At 42.0% G+C, this 20,248-nt stretch overlaps 1 protein-coding gene across 1 annotated transcript in view; it reads right to left on the bottom strand.

Moving 5' to 3' along the window:
• The window catches only part of Nox (NADPH oxidase), a 66,256-nt gene extending 46,240 nt beyond the window's left edge, over window positions 1-20,016 (bottom strand). The window contains exons 1-2 of the mRNA XM_053796117.2: window positions 19,752-20,016; window positions 4,556-5,299 (exon numbers count right to left, since the gene is read on the bottom strand). Of these exons, the coding sequence (XP_053652092.1) occupies window positions 4,556-5,230 (675 nt within the window). The 5' untranslated portion in view covers window positions 5,231-5,299; window positions 19,752-20,016. The remainder of the gene's footprint in view (window positions 1-4,555; window positions 5,300-19,751) is intronic.
• Between the last annotated feature and the right edge of the window lie 232 nt (window positions 20,017-20,248).

Genomic DNA, 20,248 nt, shown 5'->3' with positions numbered 1-20,248 from the left:
AATATATATATACAAGGTGAAATTAACAGCAAAGGCATCTGGTGCACTCAGATCATTACTGTCAAATTCTCAGAATACGGAGGGAACGTGAATATGAAAAAAAAAAAATCTGAAAAACTAATCAGTTAATAACAAACAGTTGACAATTTACTTCATCTCGGACATCTAGTTATACAGACTATGTACATTTAAACCCAATTCTGCGAGGGTGAGGTTTACATATGCAGAATGGTTATCATCTCTGGGAGGATCGAATTCCTCTGCAATGGCTAACACATGCCTTGACTGAGGGAGATCTGAACGAGCATCTACAAAAGATACTTGTGGGTTTCTCATTACTTGTCGAGTACGCAAGGAGTAACGACATTCAGGTTGATTATCTGGCTGAGTATTTGAGGTAGAGGGTACAGAGTCAAGAGGATTTTCAGCATCTGTCACATTAGTCTGGGTAGCAATATCATCAACATCGCATACTAATTTCATATGATCTAAATACGATTCTTTGTACTTACCAGTACTAATTTCTCTAACCTTATACTTATTACCAGAGATATGTTCTACAACTCGATAAGGGCCAACAAACTTTTGATCGAGCTTAGGCATTGCGGATGTTTTGTTGAAATTTGTCAGCATTACTCTCGAACCTACTTTGACTTTTGATGGCTTAGCACGGCTATTAGTTACTCTAGTAAATTCTGCTGTTGATTTATGAAGTGTTTCACGGATTCTTCTAAAAACACTTTGAGCCATGCTGGTACGAGTTGCTACGAAATCATCAGGGTTGTAATTAGGTTTCGGAGTGGAATATAACAACTCATAGGGTAAACGCTTGTCTACACCATACAATGCATAATGTGGAGTATCCCCTATGGAAGCATTGTAAGCAGAATTTATGGCACATTGAACATCTGGTATGACTTCATCCCAAGTTTCACTATTGGGGTTGATAGTGGCTCTCAAAACATCAAGTACTTTCTTATTGGTTCGTTCAGCTAACCCATTGCTGGCAGGATGATGAGGAACAATGGTGGATTTAGAGATCTTGTATAAAGTACACAAATTTTCAAGAATCTCATTACAGAATTCACCTCCATTATCTGTTACTAAGGACTTTGGGGTGGTATGCCTGCAGATAATGCGTTCTTTAAACGCTTTAGCTACTGTCTCAGCAGTCTTATCTGCAATAGGAACTAACTCACAATATCTGGTGAAATGGTCTACCGTAACACACAGATGCTTGTTGCCTTGGAGGGAACAGTTAAAATTGGTTAATAAATCAAGGGCAACTCTTTCCCACGGTTCGCTAGTGGTTGGGTACACATGGATTGGAATAGGACCATTGACATTTCCTTTATGTCGCATACAAACACTACATTTCTTAACATACTCTGAAATGTCAGTTGCCATATGTGGCCAAAAGTATTTCATTCTGGCTTGTTTCACAGAACGATCCATACCAGGGTGTGCAACACCTGGTGCATCATGAACTAGCTGTAGAGCTACGTTCACTAGTGACTGTGAAATTACTAACTGGTAAACACATCTACTTGGAGTACCCAACTCGGCTGTTCGATACAGTAATTCCTGGCTCATTACAAAGTCACTAATGGGTGCTGGTGGCTTCACAGTCAGGATAAGATCTTCCTGGAGCAGGAATCGAATCACACCAGACCACAAGGGATCTGTTCTTTGGGCATTTTTGACATCCTCGACAGTAAATGGAGGATCTGCAGTAACTACACTAACGTGTCGCGATAAAGCATCTGCGACTACATTTGACTTGCCAGGTAAATGTTCAAAAGTGGGATTGAACTCTTGGTTAGTCAAGGTCCATCTGGCTAACCTTCCAGTAGGTTGTTTGTTCTGGAATAAAGGTATCAGTGGTGCATGGTCTGTCAAGACATGAACAGGGTACTGGTAAATAATGTCTCGGAAGTGCTTCAAAGTTGGTGATAATGTTGGAGGTGTAGTGTGGTGTTGGTGATAATGTTGGAGGTGTAGTGTGGTGTTGGTGATAATGTTGGAGGTGTAGTGTGGTGTTGGTGATAATGTTGGAGGTGTAGTGTGGTGGTGTTGCTAAGACTACAACCAGCTGACCAGCTGACAGACAAGCACAACCATCTGTCACCAGCTGACAGACAACCACAACCATCTGTCACCAGCTGAAAGACAACCACAACCATCTGTCACCAGCTGACAACCACAACCAGCTGTCACCAGCTGTCAGACAACCACAACCAGCTGTCACCAGCTGACAGACAACTACAGTACAGCCAGCTGTCACCAGCTGACAGACAACACTGTATCGAATGAATGCCTAAAAGAAAATCATATACTAAAAGATAGGAAAAATGACGAAGAAGAGAGAAAAAATAGAGTATGCTAATAATGTTGGAAACAACAGCACAATGCGGATGTACCTATTTTTTTATTAAAAGAAAAAGGTACAAGGAGTAAAATTAATAAATAATGAAATCCTCCAATAAAAAATAAACCGGAAAAAATATTTTACAGAGATTAAGCTGAAAATAAATTGGAGGGCAGTGAAGAGCTTTTGATCCGAGGAATTAGCGTTAACTGCCCCTTCGTCTGATCAGACCTGCTTAGCGTCCCTCCGTAGGTACGAGGGGGGGGGAAGGTGTGTGTACTTACCTACATGTGGTTGCAGGGGTCGAGTCTCCTGGCTCCTCTGTGTGTGTGAGTGTGTGTGTGTGTGTGTGTGTGTGTGTGTGTGTGTGTGTGTGTGTGTGTGTGTGTGTGTGTGTGTGTGTGTGTACGCAGGCATAGTCACGTACACAGGTTGAAGACACACACGACACAAATCAGGTTTTCGTGAGAGCGATACAAGTTAACCCCCAGACGTATACATGCAGTCAGATGTGTAAATATACATGTATATATCCAGATGTATAAGTACGAAGTTAGCAGTATAACCACCAATCAGATGTATAACTACACAGTCAGATGTATAACTACACAGTCAGATGTATAACTACACAGTCAGATGTATAACTACGCAGTCAGATGTATAACTACACAGTCAGATGTATAACTACACAATCAGATGTATAACTACACAATCAGATGTATAACTACACAGTCAGATGTATAACTACACAATCAGATGTATAACTACACAATCAGATGTATAACTACACAATCAGATGTATAACTACACAATCAGATGTATAACTACAAAATCAGATATATAACTACACAGTCAGATGTATAACTACACAATCAGATGTATAACTACACAATCAGATGTATAACTACACAATCAGATATATAACTACACAATCAGATATATAACTACACAATCAGCGGTGGAAATTCACTATTTTTTTCACAGTGATTATTTTGCTGAGATCTCTTTCTCATTTCTGCAACTTTGCAAGCTCCTGATGATGTGTTGATTGCAGCACGAAAGGCCTGTGGTTGTTTATGTATAATAAATTTATATCTATAATAAAATTAATAATTTATTATTTAAAGGACAACGTAAAACAAGAGACCCGAAACTCAGTTTTGGAGAAGAATGTCAATAATCTTAAGACACTGAGTGCTAAAAAGTATAATAAAATAATTCATGTTAAGCTCTAAACCCATGTGGGTCATTCAGCCCAAGACGTAGTGGAGGCTTGATCCTCCGTCTGATGAGCGTCAGATAGACTCCCTTCAAACCACACCAGGGGCGGGGATAGAACCCGCGACCAGAGAGTCACGCTTCCTATTGATAACCAGAAATTTGGACAAGCAAGGTGATCTTTCAGTCGTATATATGATGCAATTTCCCCTCCCCCCCAAAAAAAAGCTATGATCCGGTTATTTGAGATGTGCGTGACTTTAATTAGTAGTGTCAGGTAAACGTCTTACCACTGGTAAGATGCATGTCTTTTGGACAGTTCTATATAGTCGGTATTATGGTCCTGGGTATCCCTTATCCCCAAGTGGGGTTAAGGGATACCCCGGACCATAATACCGACTATATTGAAGACAACACACACGTTCAGATTAACGTTGAATCGGGACAACGTTTGATTCTATTAGAGATATGTCAGTTTATGTGGTCATGGTATGACTTGATGAAACTCTAACAGAACGAAACGCTTTCCCAATGCAAGCTTATCTTGCAAGCTGTGTCGTTCAGCTTACATAGAGGATTATACAGCGCCTGGGGGGGGGATGTGGAAGGCATTCAGGCTTAATTCGGGGAACTGGAGCACAGATCCAATTCCCTAAATCAAGAGCCCCTCACCAACATCAAGGAACCTTCCTTGAGGGGTGTTACAGAAGCCACACGTAGCTGAATGTGACGGAGATTGTTTATCGTCCTGAGTTACATCCGCTGAAGAAGCAGTGATTAGGTGAGTACATTACTTTTTCAAACAATCTATGTTTTTTAGTTATTAATACGGACTCATTATTAGAAAGTTTGTTGCTCATCTCACATAAGTATAAGTCAGAGTACAAATTTTATGTTGATTTTGAACATTAATCTTTATGAAGTTGTAAACAGCAGTAAAATATAATGGTGAACACTGGGAGTACTCACCTTGTTACGCATTGCAGTAACGAAGGAGGACAGAGAGAACATGCCTCCGTCCGCCTCAGACACATCCCACAGGTAATTCCGCATCCAAACGATGTTCTCCCGGAGCTTCGCCTCTCTCTGAACCTCCAGCATCATTTCTGAAGCGATGGTTGCTTCCTCGTCCTCCTCGTCTTGGCTTTCCTCCAGGGCTTCTGGTGGCACTGCGACCAGGGAGAGAGGCCGCTCCTCATCTTCGCCCTCAGGAGTGCCCCTGTGGGGCACTTGAAGATGGGAGGCTGTCGAAGTACGCTTCGAGACTCGAGAAGAAGCTCGTGCCCGCACAAAGGGGTTACTTCGCGATCTTCTGGACCAGAAGTCACGATTTCTGATGTTCTCAATGATGTGTTCCTCGATGTCGCAGTCCGGAGAGAGTGAGGCGGCAGGCATGAGGCTCGATGAAGGCCGCTTGGCGCCTGAAGACTGCCCCTCCGAGAAGAACGACTGAAACCCTGCATAGCTGATATTCGAGGCTCTCTTGTCTACCTCCAACTTGGAAGATTTGCTGTCAAGGAAGTTGACGCTCTTGGACACCTGCAGCTCCTTCTTGGACGAAGGTGCTTGTTTCGCTGCTTCTCCCTCCCCGTATAGAGGGTTGTCGAAGCAAAGTTTTGATTGGTTCTCATCGCGCAGCACCATTTTAAGGAGTCAGATTCGTCCACACTGCTTCATAAATATATAATTCCCGTATCACTTATTTTTTTTAACCTGTCAAAAATTATGTTTAGAAGACGCAATTTGGGATTACATACTCTTGCATGGGCAAAGTTGAATACCCGATGTGGGTCTTAGCTAATGAACGGACGAAGAAGCACGAGGACTAATGGAAGAAACAGCGGAAACAAGAGAGCGGCAGGCACACGCTTAGTGTGATTACCGTCTTGGCCCTCTGTCACCGCTCACTGACACTCCCTGGCCAGAGGAAGCCACTTTTGTCTGGACCCAAGATACCTGAAGCTATCATGGACACTCATACACAACAGGAAATGTGACCAGAATATAGTTTCAACGCAGTACCTGGGCCCAAGTCATTCTTCAGAAGACTAGTATTTGCATTTTGTGTTTTTTTTAGCCACAGGGTTGGCAAGAATGAGGAAGGGGAAGGATTGAGGTAGAAATGGAGCAGTAAAAGAATTGTGTGTATCCAGGAAGACAGGAAAGAAAGAATAAATGACCACACCATCTGGAAAAGCACTCAGCTCACATACTGAGTGTCAGTGGTTCGATCCCCGGTAAGGGTTGAAACGCTGGTCATGTTTCCTTACACCTGCTGCCCCTGTTCACCAAGCAATAAGTAGGTGCCTGGGTGTTAGCCGACTGGTGTGGGGTCGCATTCTGGGGGTGGTAGTATACCGTAGACAGGACTGGGGCTTTAAAAATGAACAGAGGTAGAATAACAACTCTTAGCCTGTAAAACTTATTTGGGTAAAGAGGAAAAATAGTTCCGTCACGGCTATTGGAATGTTCACTTTATATGAACCTTCCAGTATCTCTTATATGCGTTACATTTCCCGGAATTAAGGAAACAGAAAACAGGTGTTTGGATGTACGTGCTTCGCGTCTCCTTCCGTTTACCAGATCCTGGAGTTCCATCCGGTCAGGAAAGGCATCGCTAAGGAAACGTTTGGACCGGAAATAATAAAAGCTTTTTTGAAGTTGTAATATAAATATGTAATTCTTGTGAAGCGCTAAACCCATGTGGGTCATTCAGCGCAAGACGTGGTGGTGGAGGCTCGACCCTCCGTCTGCTGAGCGCGAGGTAGACGCGCTTCCTATTTGTACTCATCTAGACGGCCTTTGAAGTTGTAGAAGCTTGAATGTATATGAAATACATGCCCCCAAAAGTAATAATGTTCACTTTGGTTTATTTCTCAGGCGACACCTAACACCTGCTGCCCCTGTTTACGTAGCAGTAAACAGGTGCGCAGGAGTTAGTAGGCTGTTGTGGAAATTAGCCACAAGGATTGGCTTTTTTTTTTTAAGAAATAAGCCACAATAATTGTCTTTCCTGGGTTATTAATTCAAAGAAAGTCTTTTTACGAAATAGTCTGTCTCTAAACTTCCTTCGTTTGAGTCTAATCTAAGGTCTTTCTCTCAAGAGACTGTCTCCCACACTGACAACAGCGTCTCCCACACTGACAACAACAGCATCTCCCACACTGACAACAACAGCGTCTCCCACACTGACAACAACAGCATCTCCCACACTGACAACAACAGCGTCTCCCACACTGACAACAACAGCGTCTCCCACACTGACAACAACAGCGTCTCCCACACTGGCAACAACAGCGTCTCATTGTCATTGGCTACCACCATCACCACTACTACCACCATATTCCTTTCACCACGAAAACAACCACAATTATTGCTGTCACCATCTCCAGCAACACAGCTATCACTACCACCCACATTATCACCTTCACCACCACCACCACAACTGTCACTATCTTCATCACTAACTCAACCACAATTGTCATCATCACTACCTCCATCATCATAACTATCATGGAAACTACCACCACTCTCCCCATCACCAGCATAACCACTACTACCACCACTACCTCTATCCTCTCTGTTATCACCACAACAACTTCTATAACCATCACAACCACAACGTTCCCCGGTCATCACTACGGTCACTGCATCCCCCACCACTGTCATTACCATCACAACCACTACCACCACTACAACTACCACCACCCCATCACCACAACAACTACTGCCATCACCACCCATATATTATGTATAATTTTTGCTGCTTGCCTCTGTGATAAAAAATATTTTCGAAAAAAATCCATTTACCCTTTGGATGGGATTGACCTGGAGTCTGCCTGGAGGGTGTTCCGGGAGTCAACGCCCCCGCTGCCCAGTCCTTGACCAGGTCCCGGTGGATCAGGGCCTGATCAACTAGCTTGTTACTGCTGGCCGCAACCTAAATGATATTAACTCTAGTTCTACTGAAACGTAATCTCTGAAGCTGCTGTAGCTGTTGAACCTTTACTGAAATACCTGACAATAACCTCATTACCCTACTGAAGTATCTCATACCAGGCTGAAAGATTTTAACACTGGAATCCGCCCTGTGTGTAAATGTGTTTAGGCACAGATACACATAAGTACAATTATCGTACACAGTAACATAAGTTGAATAATAATCCACGTGGAGACAGAAACTCAGGAGATTAATTGATCTGTATATTTCGACCCCCATTCTGAGGTCCTCTTCAGCAGATGTGAATTATTATTGAGCACTGACAGATGTTCCTTGTGTTTTAGTAACATATTGCAATAATCGCGAACAAGCGATACAAGATACAAAACAACCACAGGGGGAGTTGAGTGATAGCTCTAGGCCTTTCGTGTTGCAGTCAACAAATCAAGAGCTTGCAGTGTTGCAGAAATGAAGAGGAAGTCCAGGCAGATTAGCTCCCCTGAACTAATCTGATTGGGTAAGCAGCAACCTTAAACCAAGACAGCAATGCCTAAGCGTACGTAATAAGGCAAACAGATTACTGGGATTTATATCAAGAAGTGTAAGCAACAGAAGTCCAGAGGTCATACTGCAGCTTTATACATCATTAGTAAGGCCTCACCTAAATTATGCAGCTCAATTCTGGTCTCCATATTACAGAATGGACATAAATTCGTTAGAAAACATTCAGCGTAGGATGACTAAATTAATACATAGCATTAGAAATCTTCCTTATGAAGAAAGATTGAAGACTTTTAAGTTACATTCACTTGTTAGACGAAGAATGAGGGGAGACCTGATCGAAGTGTATAAGTGGAAGATAGGTATTAATAAAGGGGATATTAACAAGGTCTTGAGGATATCTCTCCAAGAGAGAACCCGCAGTAATGGATTTAAATTGGATAAGTTTAGATTTAGAAAGGACATAGGAAAGTATTGGTTTGGAAATAGGGTAGTTGATGAGTGGAACAGTCTACCTAGTTGGGTTATTGAGGCTGGGACTTTGGGTAGTTTCAAATTTAGGTTGGATAAGTACATGAGTGGGAGGGGTTGGATTTGAGTGGGACTTGCACATCGGAGCTTGTTTCTTGGGTGGCATTGAAAATTGGGTTCGTCAAATGTTTGTTAGTGGGATGAATTGTAAAGGACCTGCCTAGTATGGGCCAACAGGCCTGCTGCAGTGTTCCTCCTTTCTTATGTTCTTATGTTCTTATATCGGCAACATTGTAATCTGACGTGTTTATTGCAACACGAAAGGCCTAGAGCTATCATTCACCTCCCCATGTGGTTGTTTTGTATAGTAAGACATGTGTAAATTACCTAGGATAATCCAAAAAAGTGACTTATTTCCGTTGAGATCCTTGTGTAATGGAATAAGACGGTAAAACATAGGTAGCTTCTGTTCCCACTGTGTTTACCTGGAGTTTACCTGGAAAGAGTTCCGGGGGTCAACGCCCCCGCGGCCCGGTCTGTGACCAGGCCTCATGGTAAACCTAGGTTATCAAAGTGATGGTATAACTGGGCTACCACAGTGAAGGTATAACTGGACTACCACAGTGATGGTAAACCTGGGTTACCACAGTGATGGTAAACCTGTGTAACAAACGAAAAGAAAAAGACAGCAGTCAGAAGTCAGGAAGGTCATGGGGAAGACTTGGAAATTCCGTGGAGGCTTGGCTTGGACCAGCCACACTCAGGAAGATGATCATAACCTTTTCTGAGTGTGTTTACATGTTAATAAATATAAGATTTATTGCATATTATTATATATCGGATTTGCAAATTGATGACAAGCCTGAAGTTTATTTTTTTTTTATTTCGAGTGTGAGGAGAAATAGCTACGAGAAATAAAGGAAAAGAAAAGAATTCAGCTGAGACATTTGAAGAAATTCAAGAAAAGAGGTGGATAGAAAAACCGAGATAATAACTCAGGGGAGGGAGAGTGGATCCCAGGAAGCGATCAAACCACGGCGCATCCTCTCACGGGCGACCGTGACCCTGAGTAGGCAACACTGCGAGGAGGGTTGCCATATAACCAGTGGTCTGAGTATATACACAGGTAGATGCCTGTCCTTTTATGGCAAGAGTGGAACTCAAGTCAGGGTCTGCAGGAGAGAAGGAGATGGCTTCTAGTATGAGTGGGACTTGGGAATGCGTTAAGTCACTTTTGAATTCCTCAAAAGCAGTCATCAGTAAACAGCAACTGGTATAACTCTTACGTGATACCACATTCATTATCATTTAATTTTACACGTCCAATTTAACATCCATTTCGTTTACAACTCTAAAGATGCCTGCAGTGCCGTTTTAGATTAGGCTGTACAATCAGTGAATGTTACTGTGTTGGGTTGAGGTGCAGATTAAATTACCCAGGTGATATTAAGTTGGACTGTCACAGTTGTTGTTTGCTGATGACGCAGTGCTTTAGAGAGATTCAGAAGTGAAGTTGTAGAAGGTGGGGGTGTTAGAAGGATCGGCAAAGCAGTAAAAAAGAAAGTTGCTGGTTATTTGTGAACTGATCAAGCTACGGTAATGTGACTTTTATTCTTTAAGGAAGTTAAGGGTGAATATGGAAAAGAGCAAAATCTTGAAATTAAAAAGTCCAGTAAATAAAAGATTCGAAGAGAGATATAAAGGAAGAGGCTAGAGGAAGTGGATGTATTTAAATAGTTAAGAGAAACTATTTTGGCAGACGGTTCTGTGAAAGATGAGTGGAATCATAGAACAGATGAAATGAAATTGATGGAGTATTGAGGATTCTGTAAAAAGAAAATGTATCAATATATGAAAAAGGGGCGAATATGTCAGAGTATAGTGATGTCAACACTTGTATTGGTAGTGATGTCAACACTGAATCTTGCAGCGAAAAGAAGGCTGGAGGGAAGCAGTAGAGAAGTATTGTTTGAGATCATTCTATGACGTGAATGTTATGCAGACCTGGAGGAGCGAAGAAATTAGAAGATGGTGAGATGGTATGGAAGGTGCAGGAGTAGGTGATGGAACAGAAGAGAGGTTGTAGAGAAGACTTGGTCATACGGAAACGATGGAACCTCCATCGTTTCTGATAAGTCGACTGAGAGAATGTATAAATCTGGGGTAGATGGAAAGTGGTGTGGAGAAGTTAGAGGAAGGATTGGAAGATAGGTGTCAAAGATGTTTTAAGAGGTAGAGGCTTGAGCATCCAGCAGGCATATGTTAGGTGGGAAATAGAAGAGATATGTGTTCTTTGGGATACGTCATGATTTTAAAGTAAAAAAAGGAACACTTATGAAAGGATTCAAGGAAGTCTGAAGGTGGGAAGTAAGGTGACTACACTAAAAACAAAGAAGGGATGTTGTGGTTTGCTTAGTTATTGGAGCATAATATGTGTGATTCTGGAAGGACAACTGGTGAGCGAGTGAGGCTGGGGACATATCACAATAAGTAAGTAAACAAAGTATGTGTAAGAGAACACTATAAACTCTGACCATTGATCTGGGATTACCAGACGTCTCCGTTAGTCTATCATACATTAAAAGCTCAAGGTAATCACTGCGGTTCCAGTCAAAAATGTGACCTTAACACAGATTGCTCGTTCACGAAACTGAAACTTCAATTTGCAAAAGAAAAAGGCACAGAACTAAAGTACTATTTCACAAAAAGGTATTGTTTTTAATGAGCAGCGACCGTTCATGATGTACTCGGCTCATTATAAGTTTTAAAGCGGCCGGGAGTGGGCTACACGAAGGACAGTAAGGTTGTACGTAGCCTTTTTATCACAACTCATACATACTTTAATCCCTAAAAAAGAGATGACAGTAAACTCTCAGCGAATATACACTGTGGTATAATACACCTTCGGTGTATATTATCATTTCCCAGGAAGATAATACTGTCCTCTCACGTGAGAGACGCAAGAGCTTGTTATGTGTTAGCACGACTGTTATTCTTTCTTTTATGTCTTGAACACTGTAAGGTGGCGGGGCGGGTAACTCTTACAAACTTCCACTTACATGAAGGATACGCTTGTACTCACCTATATATGATTGCAGGGGTTGGGTCACAGCTCTTCACTCCTCCCCCCCTCACCGCCTCTTCTCTGGTCGCTACCAGGTCCACTCTCTCCCTCCAGTGGATACCTTTTAATAGTTCTAAATTTTGCATTTTTTTTTTCCAATTTATGAAGCCTGGTCTATGACCTGTCTTCAGAGGCGAAATTCCCCCAATGGAAATAAGTCAATTTGACCTTTTTTTAAGGAGGGGGTATTTTACACTATGTATGATAATTGTTTTTATGTGTACTTGTGCCTAATTAAACTTACTAACAGATAACTGGTTAGCAACAACAGTCTGTCGTGAAGAAAATATATAGAAGACACAGAGATAAAGCACAACCAACCCAGAAGAATCATAGACAATTCACCAGGTGTCCACATCACAGAGATGAGCACTGGTGTCCTCCACATCACAGAGATGAGCACTGGTGTCCTCCACATCACAGAGATGAGCACTGGTGTCCTCCACATCACAGAGATGAGCACTGGTGTCCTCCACATCACAGAGATGAGCACTGGTGTCCTTCACATCACAGAGATGAGCACTGGTGTCCTTCACATCACAGAGATGAGCACTGGTGTCCTTCACATCACAGAGATGAGCACTGGTGTCCTTCACATCACAGAGATGAGCACTGGTGTCCTTCACATCACAGAGATGAGCACTGGTGTCCTTCACATCACAGAGATGAGCACTGGTGTCCTTCACATCACAGAGATGAGCACTGGTGTCCTTCACATCACAGAGATGAGCACTGGTGTCCTTCACATCACAGAGATGAGCACTGGTGTCCTTCACAACACAGAGATGATCACTGAAGGGAAAACAATACATATACCTCGTTCCTGTCTTTCCTAAATCCAGCCTCCAGGTGGGGACAAAAATTCCGGGACTAGAGGGTGGCGTCCACGCGGGATCCTTAAGGCGGAAAGTCCCACGCTAGAATACTGGCGTCTAGACCTAATCGCTAGCAGAGATACATGTCGATTTTCTCTTCTTCGAAGTGACCTTAGGAAAATATTTGCTGAATGTGAGTGGGTGTTAGACAGTCTCTTAGAGTTTTATCATGCGTGTTTATACGCGCGAGCGCATGGACCGAGGCAGGCAGTCAGACGTATAAATAGATATGTTAGGTAAGACACATATGCAACAGTTAGGTATCTTTATTTCGAAACGTTTCGCCTACACAGTAGGCTTCTTCAGTCGAGTACAGAAAAGTTGATAGAAGCAGAAGATACTTGAAGACGATGTAATCAGTCCATCACCCTTAAAGTTTTGAGGTGGTCAGTCCCTCAGTCTGGAGAAGAGCATTGTTCCATAGTATTGTTTCATACTATGGAACAATGCTCTTCTCCAGACTGAGGGACTGACCACCTCAAAACTTTAAGGGTGATGGACTGATTACATCGTCTTCAAGTATCTTCTGCTTCTATCAACTTTTCTGTACTCGACTGAAGAAGCCTACTGTGTAGGCGAAACGTTTCGAAATAAAGATACCTAACTGTTGCATATATGTCTTACCTAACAACCTGTCGGTATTTTATGCCATTTTAATGTTCATAAATAGATATGCAAATAAGCGTACATACAAGCTAACATAGGTGCAAATACGAGTATATATACAAACATACAGATAGACGGGCTAAGTTATGTACAGGTATACATGAACTTGCTTATATAAAACCGTATATATACCGAGACAAGCAGACAGATATATAGACAGGTATACATATTCTTGGTTGAAGATTAATTTTTATTCTTTTTAGGGGTGTAAAATGTATTTCTAAATTTTTTTATAGATCTGTCAATGAAACGTTTGTTTTTTTGGATATTTTAGATCATATGCTATGTCATGAATCTTCAATATTTTCCTCATCTATGTACGCTGGGTGACAAATATGCAGAACTCTCAAGAACACGGAGGAGAACACAGAACATTGAACTTTGTCATGTGATGAATTGTACAAGTTAGATTCATTTATAATATATAAATTTTGTGAAGATTATGACCTATGCCGTAAAGTAAAGGACACAAGTGCAACTAATGTGACATTTTATTGTGGCAATAAAATGTTACATTAGTTGCACTTGTTGAGTTCAATCAAGTCAACGTTTTGTTGATTTGATTGAACTCTGTGTTAATTTCAACTGTTTTTCTTTCAATAACAAGCTCTACAAACAAACCTACGGCATGGGAATGGGGTCCCCCATCAGTGCCGTCCTGGCCAACTTATACATGGAACACCTAGAGTCCGAACACTTCGCCAACATCATCCCTTCAAGCGTCACTTGGTTACGTTACGTGAACGACGTCCTCGTAATAACTCCCAAATGTTTTGATGTACGGAATCTTCAGGCAAGGCTCAACGCAGTTGAACCGGCGATCCAGTTTGCACTAGAAGAAGAGTCCAATGACAAGCTACCTTTCCTCGACGTCCTCATTCACAGAGTAGACAACAACCTAAGATTTCAAGTTTATCGGAAACCCACCAATAAAAATGATCTCACACACTTCTATTCCAGTCAAGATACCAAGACCAAAAGAGGCATCATCATCGGGTTTTTCCTAAGAGCATACCGAATTTGTAGTCCTGAGTTTCTTGACGAGGAATGTACATACATTCACCAAACCTTCACTGAGTTACAATTTCCTTCCTTTTTCATCAAAGACTGCAAGAAAAGAGCTCTTCAGATCATTAATTCTCCACGCACCAACACCATTCCCAACAAAGGTATAATTCTTCCCAACAGCCAGGTTGCACTGAACGTCTCAAAAGTACTTTCACAAGCTAACACCAGAGTCGCCATCGCTTCTAGCACTTCAATAAAGGATATAACCAGGACAAAATCAAAGCACCACGAACCAGTCAATGCAGGGGTTTATACTATACCCTGTGGAGGCTGTGACAAGATTTATGTAGGTGAAACAGCAAGAAACCTCGACACCCGCCTCAATGAACACATTTACGCATGTAGGAACGATAACTTGAACAACGCCTGTGTACAACACCAAAATTCCATCAATCATCTCATGAAATTCAGGGACGCCCAATTAGTGATCAAAGAAACTAATTTCCGCAGACGCAAGTGCCTCGAATCAGCACTGATCGCTGTTTCGAATACAATTAAACAAAACAACGGCAGCTTCACCATCTCTGAAGTCTTAGCGAGAATCCTCCTGAAAACAGTAAACCCTGCCATCACATAGTCTCTCCTGTTATACTACACAAAGCACATTACAGAGAGTGAACACTAAAACAGGCCTTCTCTATCCAGTCTGTATTTATCCAACCTATTTTTATGTTACCCAAGTAATAGCTTTTATATCCTTTTACTCATGTACGAATTAATTGCTCAGCCTTATTGTATTACTACTACTACTACAACTTTTGTCACTACTACTACTACCACTAGTATTGCACCTCACTCTGAGCCTTTATATACCCTCTGTGTCCATATACTGTTTGTATCGGCTTGACAAAGCTCCTGGAGAGCGAAACGTTGCCACAATAAAATGTCACATTAGTTGCACTTGTGTCCTTTTACTTTACATATTGTCGGTAATTCTACCAACATTATTACATGACCTATGCTGACAAAATTCTCCTTCACCTGACATGTTATTCTTAAATTTTATCTGACATGTCACTTTTAAATTTTACCTGACATGTGACCTGACTAGAAACTTCAGAGCAGCGGAAATGTATCTCCCACGCTCATTAAGGTCACATATGAGGACATATGTGAGATCACATCTATTCTTTATAGATCTGTTTTTTCTAGCATTTGCTGTTCCTTGATACTGTGAGAAATAATGAAAAAGCTTGGAATATTACTACTTTTCACTATAGTTATCTTGCATATTAAGATATCACCTGTTTCCTGCGATCTTATTGCATCACTGAGCTGACATATTGACCTTTTCTACAGTCCTGAATATGGGATTATTACTATTTATGTGAATGGCTAGATCCATGTGTCAGTCAGTAGGAGTAGTGGAGACTCGACCCTCTGTCCACCTATCGTGGCTCAGTTTCTGAGCAGTCCAGGTGTCGTTAATTGCCTTACACAAGGGAGTACATGGGGAAGGCAACATCAGGAGACGCCAGGCTTGAGGGTAAAGCCTAAAGGAGTAATTAACTCCTACCAAGGCTGAGAAACTGATCTGCCAATGTTGAGGGTCTGATGACCTCCTACCAGTGTTGAGGGATTGATGACCTCCTACCAGGGTTGAAGAACTGAACACCTACTACCAACACTAAAACACGGATTACCTCATAACTGTTACTACTGCCTTCAGTGTTATATTCACCTGTATTAAGCTGAAGAAGCCTGTTGCACAGGAACAGTGTTTCAGTAATAAAGACACCCAAGTGATGCACATGTATGTTATCGAGGCTGTCTTCTGAGATAGACAAATTACGCTATCTAGATAAATGAAGTTTCGGGGGCGTTGACCCCCGAACCCTCTCCAGGGAAACTCCAGGTATGAGAGCAAAACAGAATACCTCATGATTACTAGGAAGAAAACAGAATGTTAAATGCAATCATGCATTTAGTTAAATTACATGATAGTAACATGAAAGGAATGTTAATAAAATTGATAAACATTCGCAAACAGAGACGTGCAGTAAGTTCTCACTTAACGTCGTTGATGGTTGGAATCTGCAGCTAAGCAATACGACGTATAGCGAAACCAATTTTACCATAGGCTAATTGATATAAACATCAAGGGGTGCACAGGGCGCCTTTAGCACTCAATGCAACAGGTTTAAATCAAGGAACAATTGTTTATAAAGAGAAAATTGTAAGTAGCGCCACCTACCACCATGTAGTTCAACAACGAACGTGCAAACTCCCTCCACATAGACAGTGGCTCCGACCGGAAATCGATTGTTTCTCATCAACGTTATAATGAAATGACGTTGAGCGAAACGACGTTAAGTGAGTAATTACTGTAATTGGGGAAACTACAGGCTAAGTCAGAGATACTGAATAGAAGGATAATAAGTATATCCAATGGTTAGAATCATAATTATTAGGAGGGTGGGAGGGTTAGCCAGCGGAAGGCCTCGGTCAGATGACTAAAAGCTCCAGCTGAGGGTCATCATATGAATAAGACCCACCTCAGGAAACACTTGTCCTGTTTCCTGACAAACCTTACCTAATCTTGAAGGATAAGACTGAACGAGTGTCCCCAGAAACAGTCAAGAAATGAAACAGGCAAGGCAACAAATCTGACCTCATAAAAGTAGTGGACAGATATTTTAATGAATATTAAATAGGTTCAAGCTGGGCAAATTTTTATTCAAAACGGGTGTAGGAAAGTAGTGGTTTGGCAATAGAGTTGTGGATATATGGGAGGAACTCCCAAGCAGCGGCATTAAAGAGGACTTTGCGCGGCTTTAAAAATAAGAACATAAGAAAATAGGTTGGAAAGGTACACGAGTGATACAGAAATGGAAGTAAAGAAGAAAAATGTATATCAGTATAGAACACTAGAAGAAATAAATACTACAAGGTCAACAAATATATCACGAGGAGAAATGTGGATCGAATTATATTATGATTCATGAATTATCTGAGCCATTAGGCTACAACACAGCTCAGTAAAAACTTGAGGAATTGAGCTTCTTGTGCAAGACGCTAGCCCAGATCAGTCCAGTTGGGTTACACCAGTCTACTTGCTAGTCTTCTTGTCAGATTGCGTTCACCAACAGCCTGGTGGATCAGAGACTAGGCTGCTTTGAGGTAACAAGAGGCTCAAGCCTTCTCCAATCCTTCCACTGAATAACATACACAAACTACCATCACCAGTCTCCTACCACCATCACCACTGCTACCACCATCTATTATCACTAGCTGGTCTAGTGGCTAACGCGACGGGCTGGAGTTTTGAGACTCTATGACCGCGGGTTCAATCCCGGCCGGGGGTATGGTTTATCACCATCACTAGTCTCTTACCACCATCATTATTCTACTTCCACCACCACCAGTCTCCTAGCACTAACTCCACCTCTTCCCCCTTTCCATTCTTTCAACTTCCTGCCACAAAGGCCCCTTAAACCACCACGCCTCCACAACCATTTCTCTCTATCCCCTTTTCCACGTCATCCACTATCCACAAAACCATCAACCACCATCCATAGACCATCAGCCACTATCCACGGACCATCGACCGTAACTCGATGGCTAGCGCACTCAGCTCACACACTGAGGTCCGTGGTTCGATCCCCGGTACAGGTGGAAACATTAGGACGTTTCCCTAAGACACCTGCTTTCCATGATCAACTTGCAGTAAAATAGGTACTTGGGTGTTAGTCGACTGGTGTGGGTCACATCCTGGGGACAAAATTGACCTAATTTGCACGAAATGCTCTGCATAACAATTCGGCTTTCTATATAGTAGTATGTCATTGATGTCAACTATGGTCTGTTTTACTTGTAGAATAAAGATTATTATTATTATTCACAGACTATCAGTCACCACCCACAGACCAACCAAGACTCCCACATTCCCACACCCAAACGCACACAGTACCTCCCCTCCCCCCGGAGATACCATGTCATGCTCTCTCTCTTCCCTCCCACCGACAACCCTCCCACCGACAACCTGGCGGCTACAAACAGGTTGATAGCAAGCTAAGCCACGTCCAGGAGCTGAGATTTGACCCCCCTCTCCCCAGCGAAGACAAATCGGCAAGTACCTACGCATATATAGGCATTCCGTATCCAACACTTTTCCATTTCTCATTTTCATTTTCCATTTTGTCAAGATAATATCTAATAACATATTACCTATTTTGATTTGGACAGAAGTTTTCACATCGCTTTAACATTCACCAACAGGCTGATTGGTCAGACGGCCGCGACTGATGGAAGGAAAATCGAGCCTTCACCACTCCTTGTGCTGACTGACTTAAGCCAGTTATAATAATAATAATAATAATAATAATAATAATAATAATAATAATAATAATAATAATAATGATAATAATAATAATTTGTTATTTCTACAGTACATGTACAAGGTAGACAGACCATAGTTGACATCAGTACTACAATATAGAAAGCCGCTTGTTATGCAAAGCATTTCGGACAAATTAGGTTAATTTTGTCCGCAGGATGCGACCCACACCAGTCGACTAACACCCAGGTACCTATTTTACTGCTAGGTGAACAGGGACAGCAGGTGTCTTAAGGAAGCACGTCTTAATGTTTCCACTCGTACCGGGGATCAAACCATAGACCTCAGTGTGTGAGCTGAGTGCGCTAACAAACGAGCTACGGGACACATCTCTTGGCATAGAGCCAGTGGGGGGCCTACATTTTGGGACCCCTGAAGATTGAACTGTTATGGGGTCTTGTTCGCAACGAGCGACATCTAGCCTACATAATATTTTAACGATTATTTTACATTGAATTACACTTTTATTATTATTATTATTATTATTATTATTATTATTATTATTATTATAATATTAAAAAACCTCTTCTCATTTAAGTAATGCGGACTAAAGTCGCTTTTGGGGGCCCCTCCGTGATTAAGGGCCCTGAAGCTTAAACTTCATTAAAAACCATACCCCCGGCCGGGATTGAACCCGCATTACTTTCGTAGTAGATCCGCTCCTGCATAGAGCCTTGAAAAAAGGGCATAAGAATGTTAAACTGTTGCTTTCCTCACATTCTTATGACTGTTGTGAAGGTTCTCTGCAAAGAGGTGTTATTAACTCAGTGATGCATTCGCCAGGAAACTGGACAGGTGTCTCCTGACGCGGGTGTTAATCATAGAGAGGACCCGTACTCGGCGTTGCGAGGTAGGGATCACATGTGGGGGAGTGCTACTGAAGGGTAAGTTGTTGGCTCCCTTGGTGTTATAACTATCCGTTGTCACACTTGATACCACTTCGATATATATTTTTTTTTCTCTTATAATAAGTTAACGAGTAATTTTCAAACGAGACTTTTCTTCAGTCCACCAATAGGTCACGAGATCTTAACTTCGTTCATAATTAAGTAAGTAAATTTTGCTTTCTTTGCCCATAATGTATTTTTTCACGAACAGTTGTTTGAATTAATTCACTGTTTTGAAATGAAGCTTATTTTTTTCACTACCACAAGAAGAACAATTGTTTCTTTTCATAAACTCACTGGGCATCTGGGTACGTTGTTGCCCACCGCTGAGGCAGACGAACGTGTGGAGGCTAATGGTGATACCCGTTCTCGCGTCCAGCGAGAGAGCGAGTGTTGCCCGGGGTATGGCAGGTGTGGAAGACTTAAACAAGTGTAGCAGGTGACAGGTGTGGCTAGCACAGCCAGTTACTAGGAACACCCACGGCGGACACACGGGGAATACTGGAGGTGTGCTTGAGAATGATGCAGTTACCCCTTCTTTCCCAGCCACCCTCACGTCCGCAGTTCCCCCTTCCTCACTGGCTAAATATCTCCTTAACTTATCCTCCCTCCTCCGCGTCCTATGCCTCCTCTTCCTCCTCCTGCCTCCAGACCTCACCTTCATACTACCGCCCTGGGCATCCACTTACCTACCGCTTTTTACGTGTTCGGTGACTGCTCTCTTCATTCTTTTCCTCTTCAAATTGCTCATATTTTCCTCTTCCTTTTCTTGCTCTTCTACATGCACCACTTCA

The sequence above is a fragment of the Cherax quadricarinatus genome, chromosome 83 (genome assembly GCF_038502225.1).
Source record: "Cherax quadricarinatus isolate ZL_2023a chromosome 83, ASM3850222v1, whole genome shotgun sequence".
Lineage (NCBI taxonomy): Eukaryota > Metazoa > Arthropoda > Malacostraca > Decapoda > Parastacidae > Cherax > Cherax quadricarinatus.
Note: the sequence above shows the minus strand (reverse complement) of the source record. Positions and strands in the feature narration are given on the sequence as shown.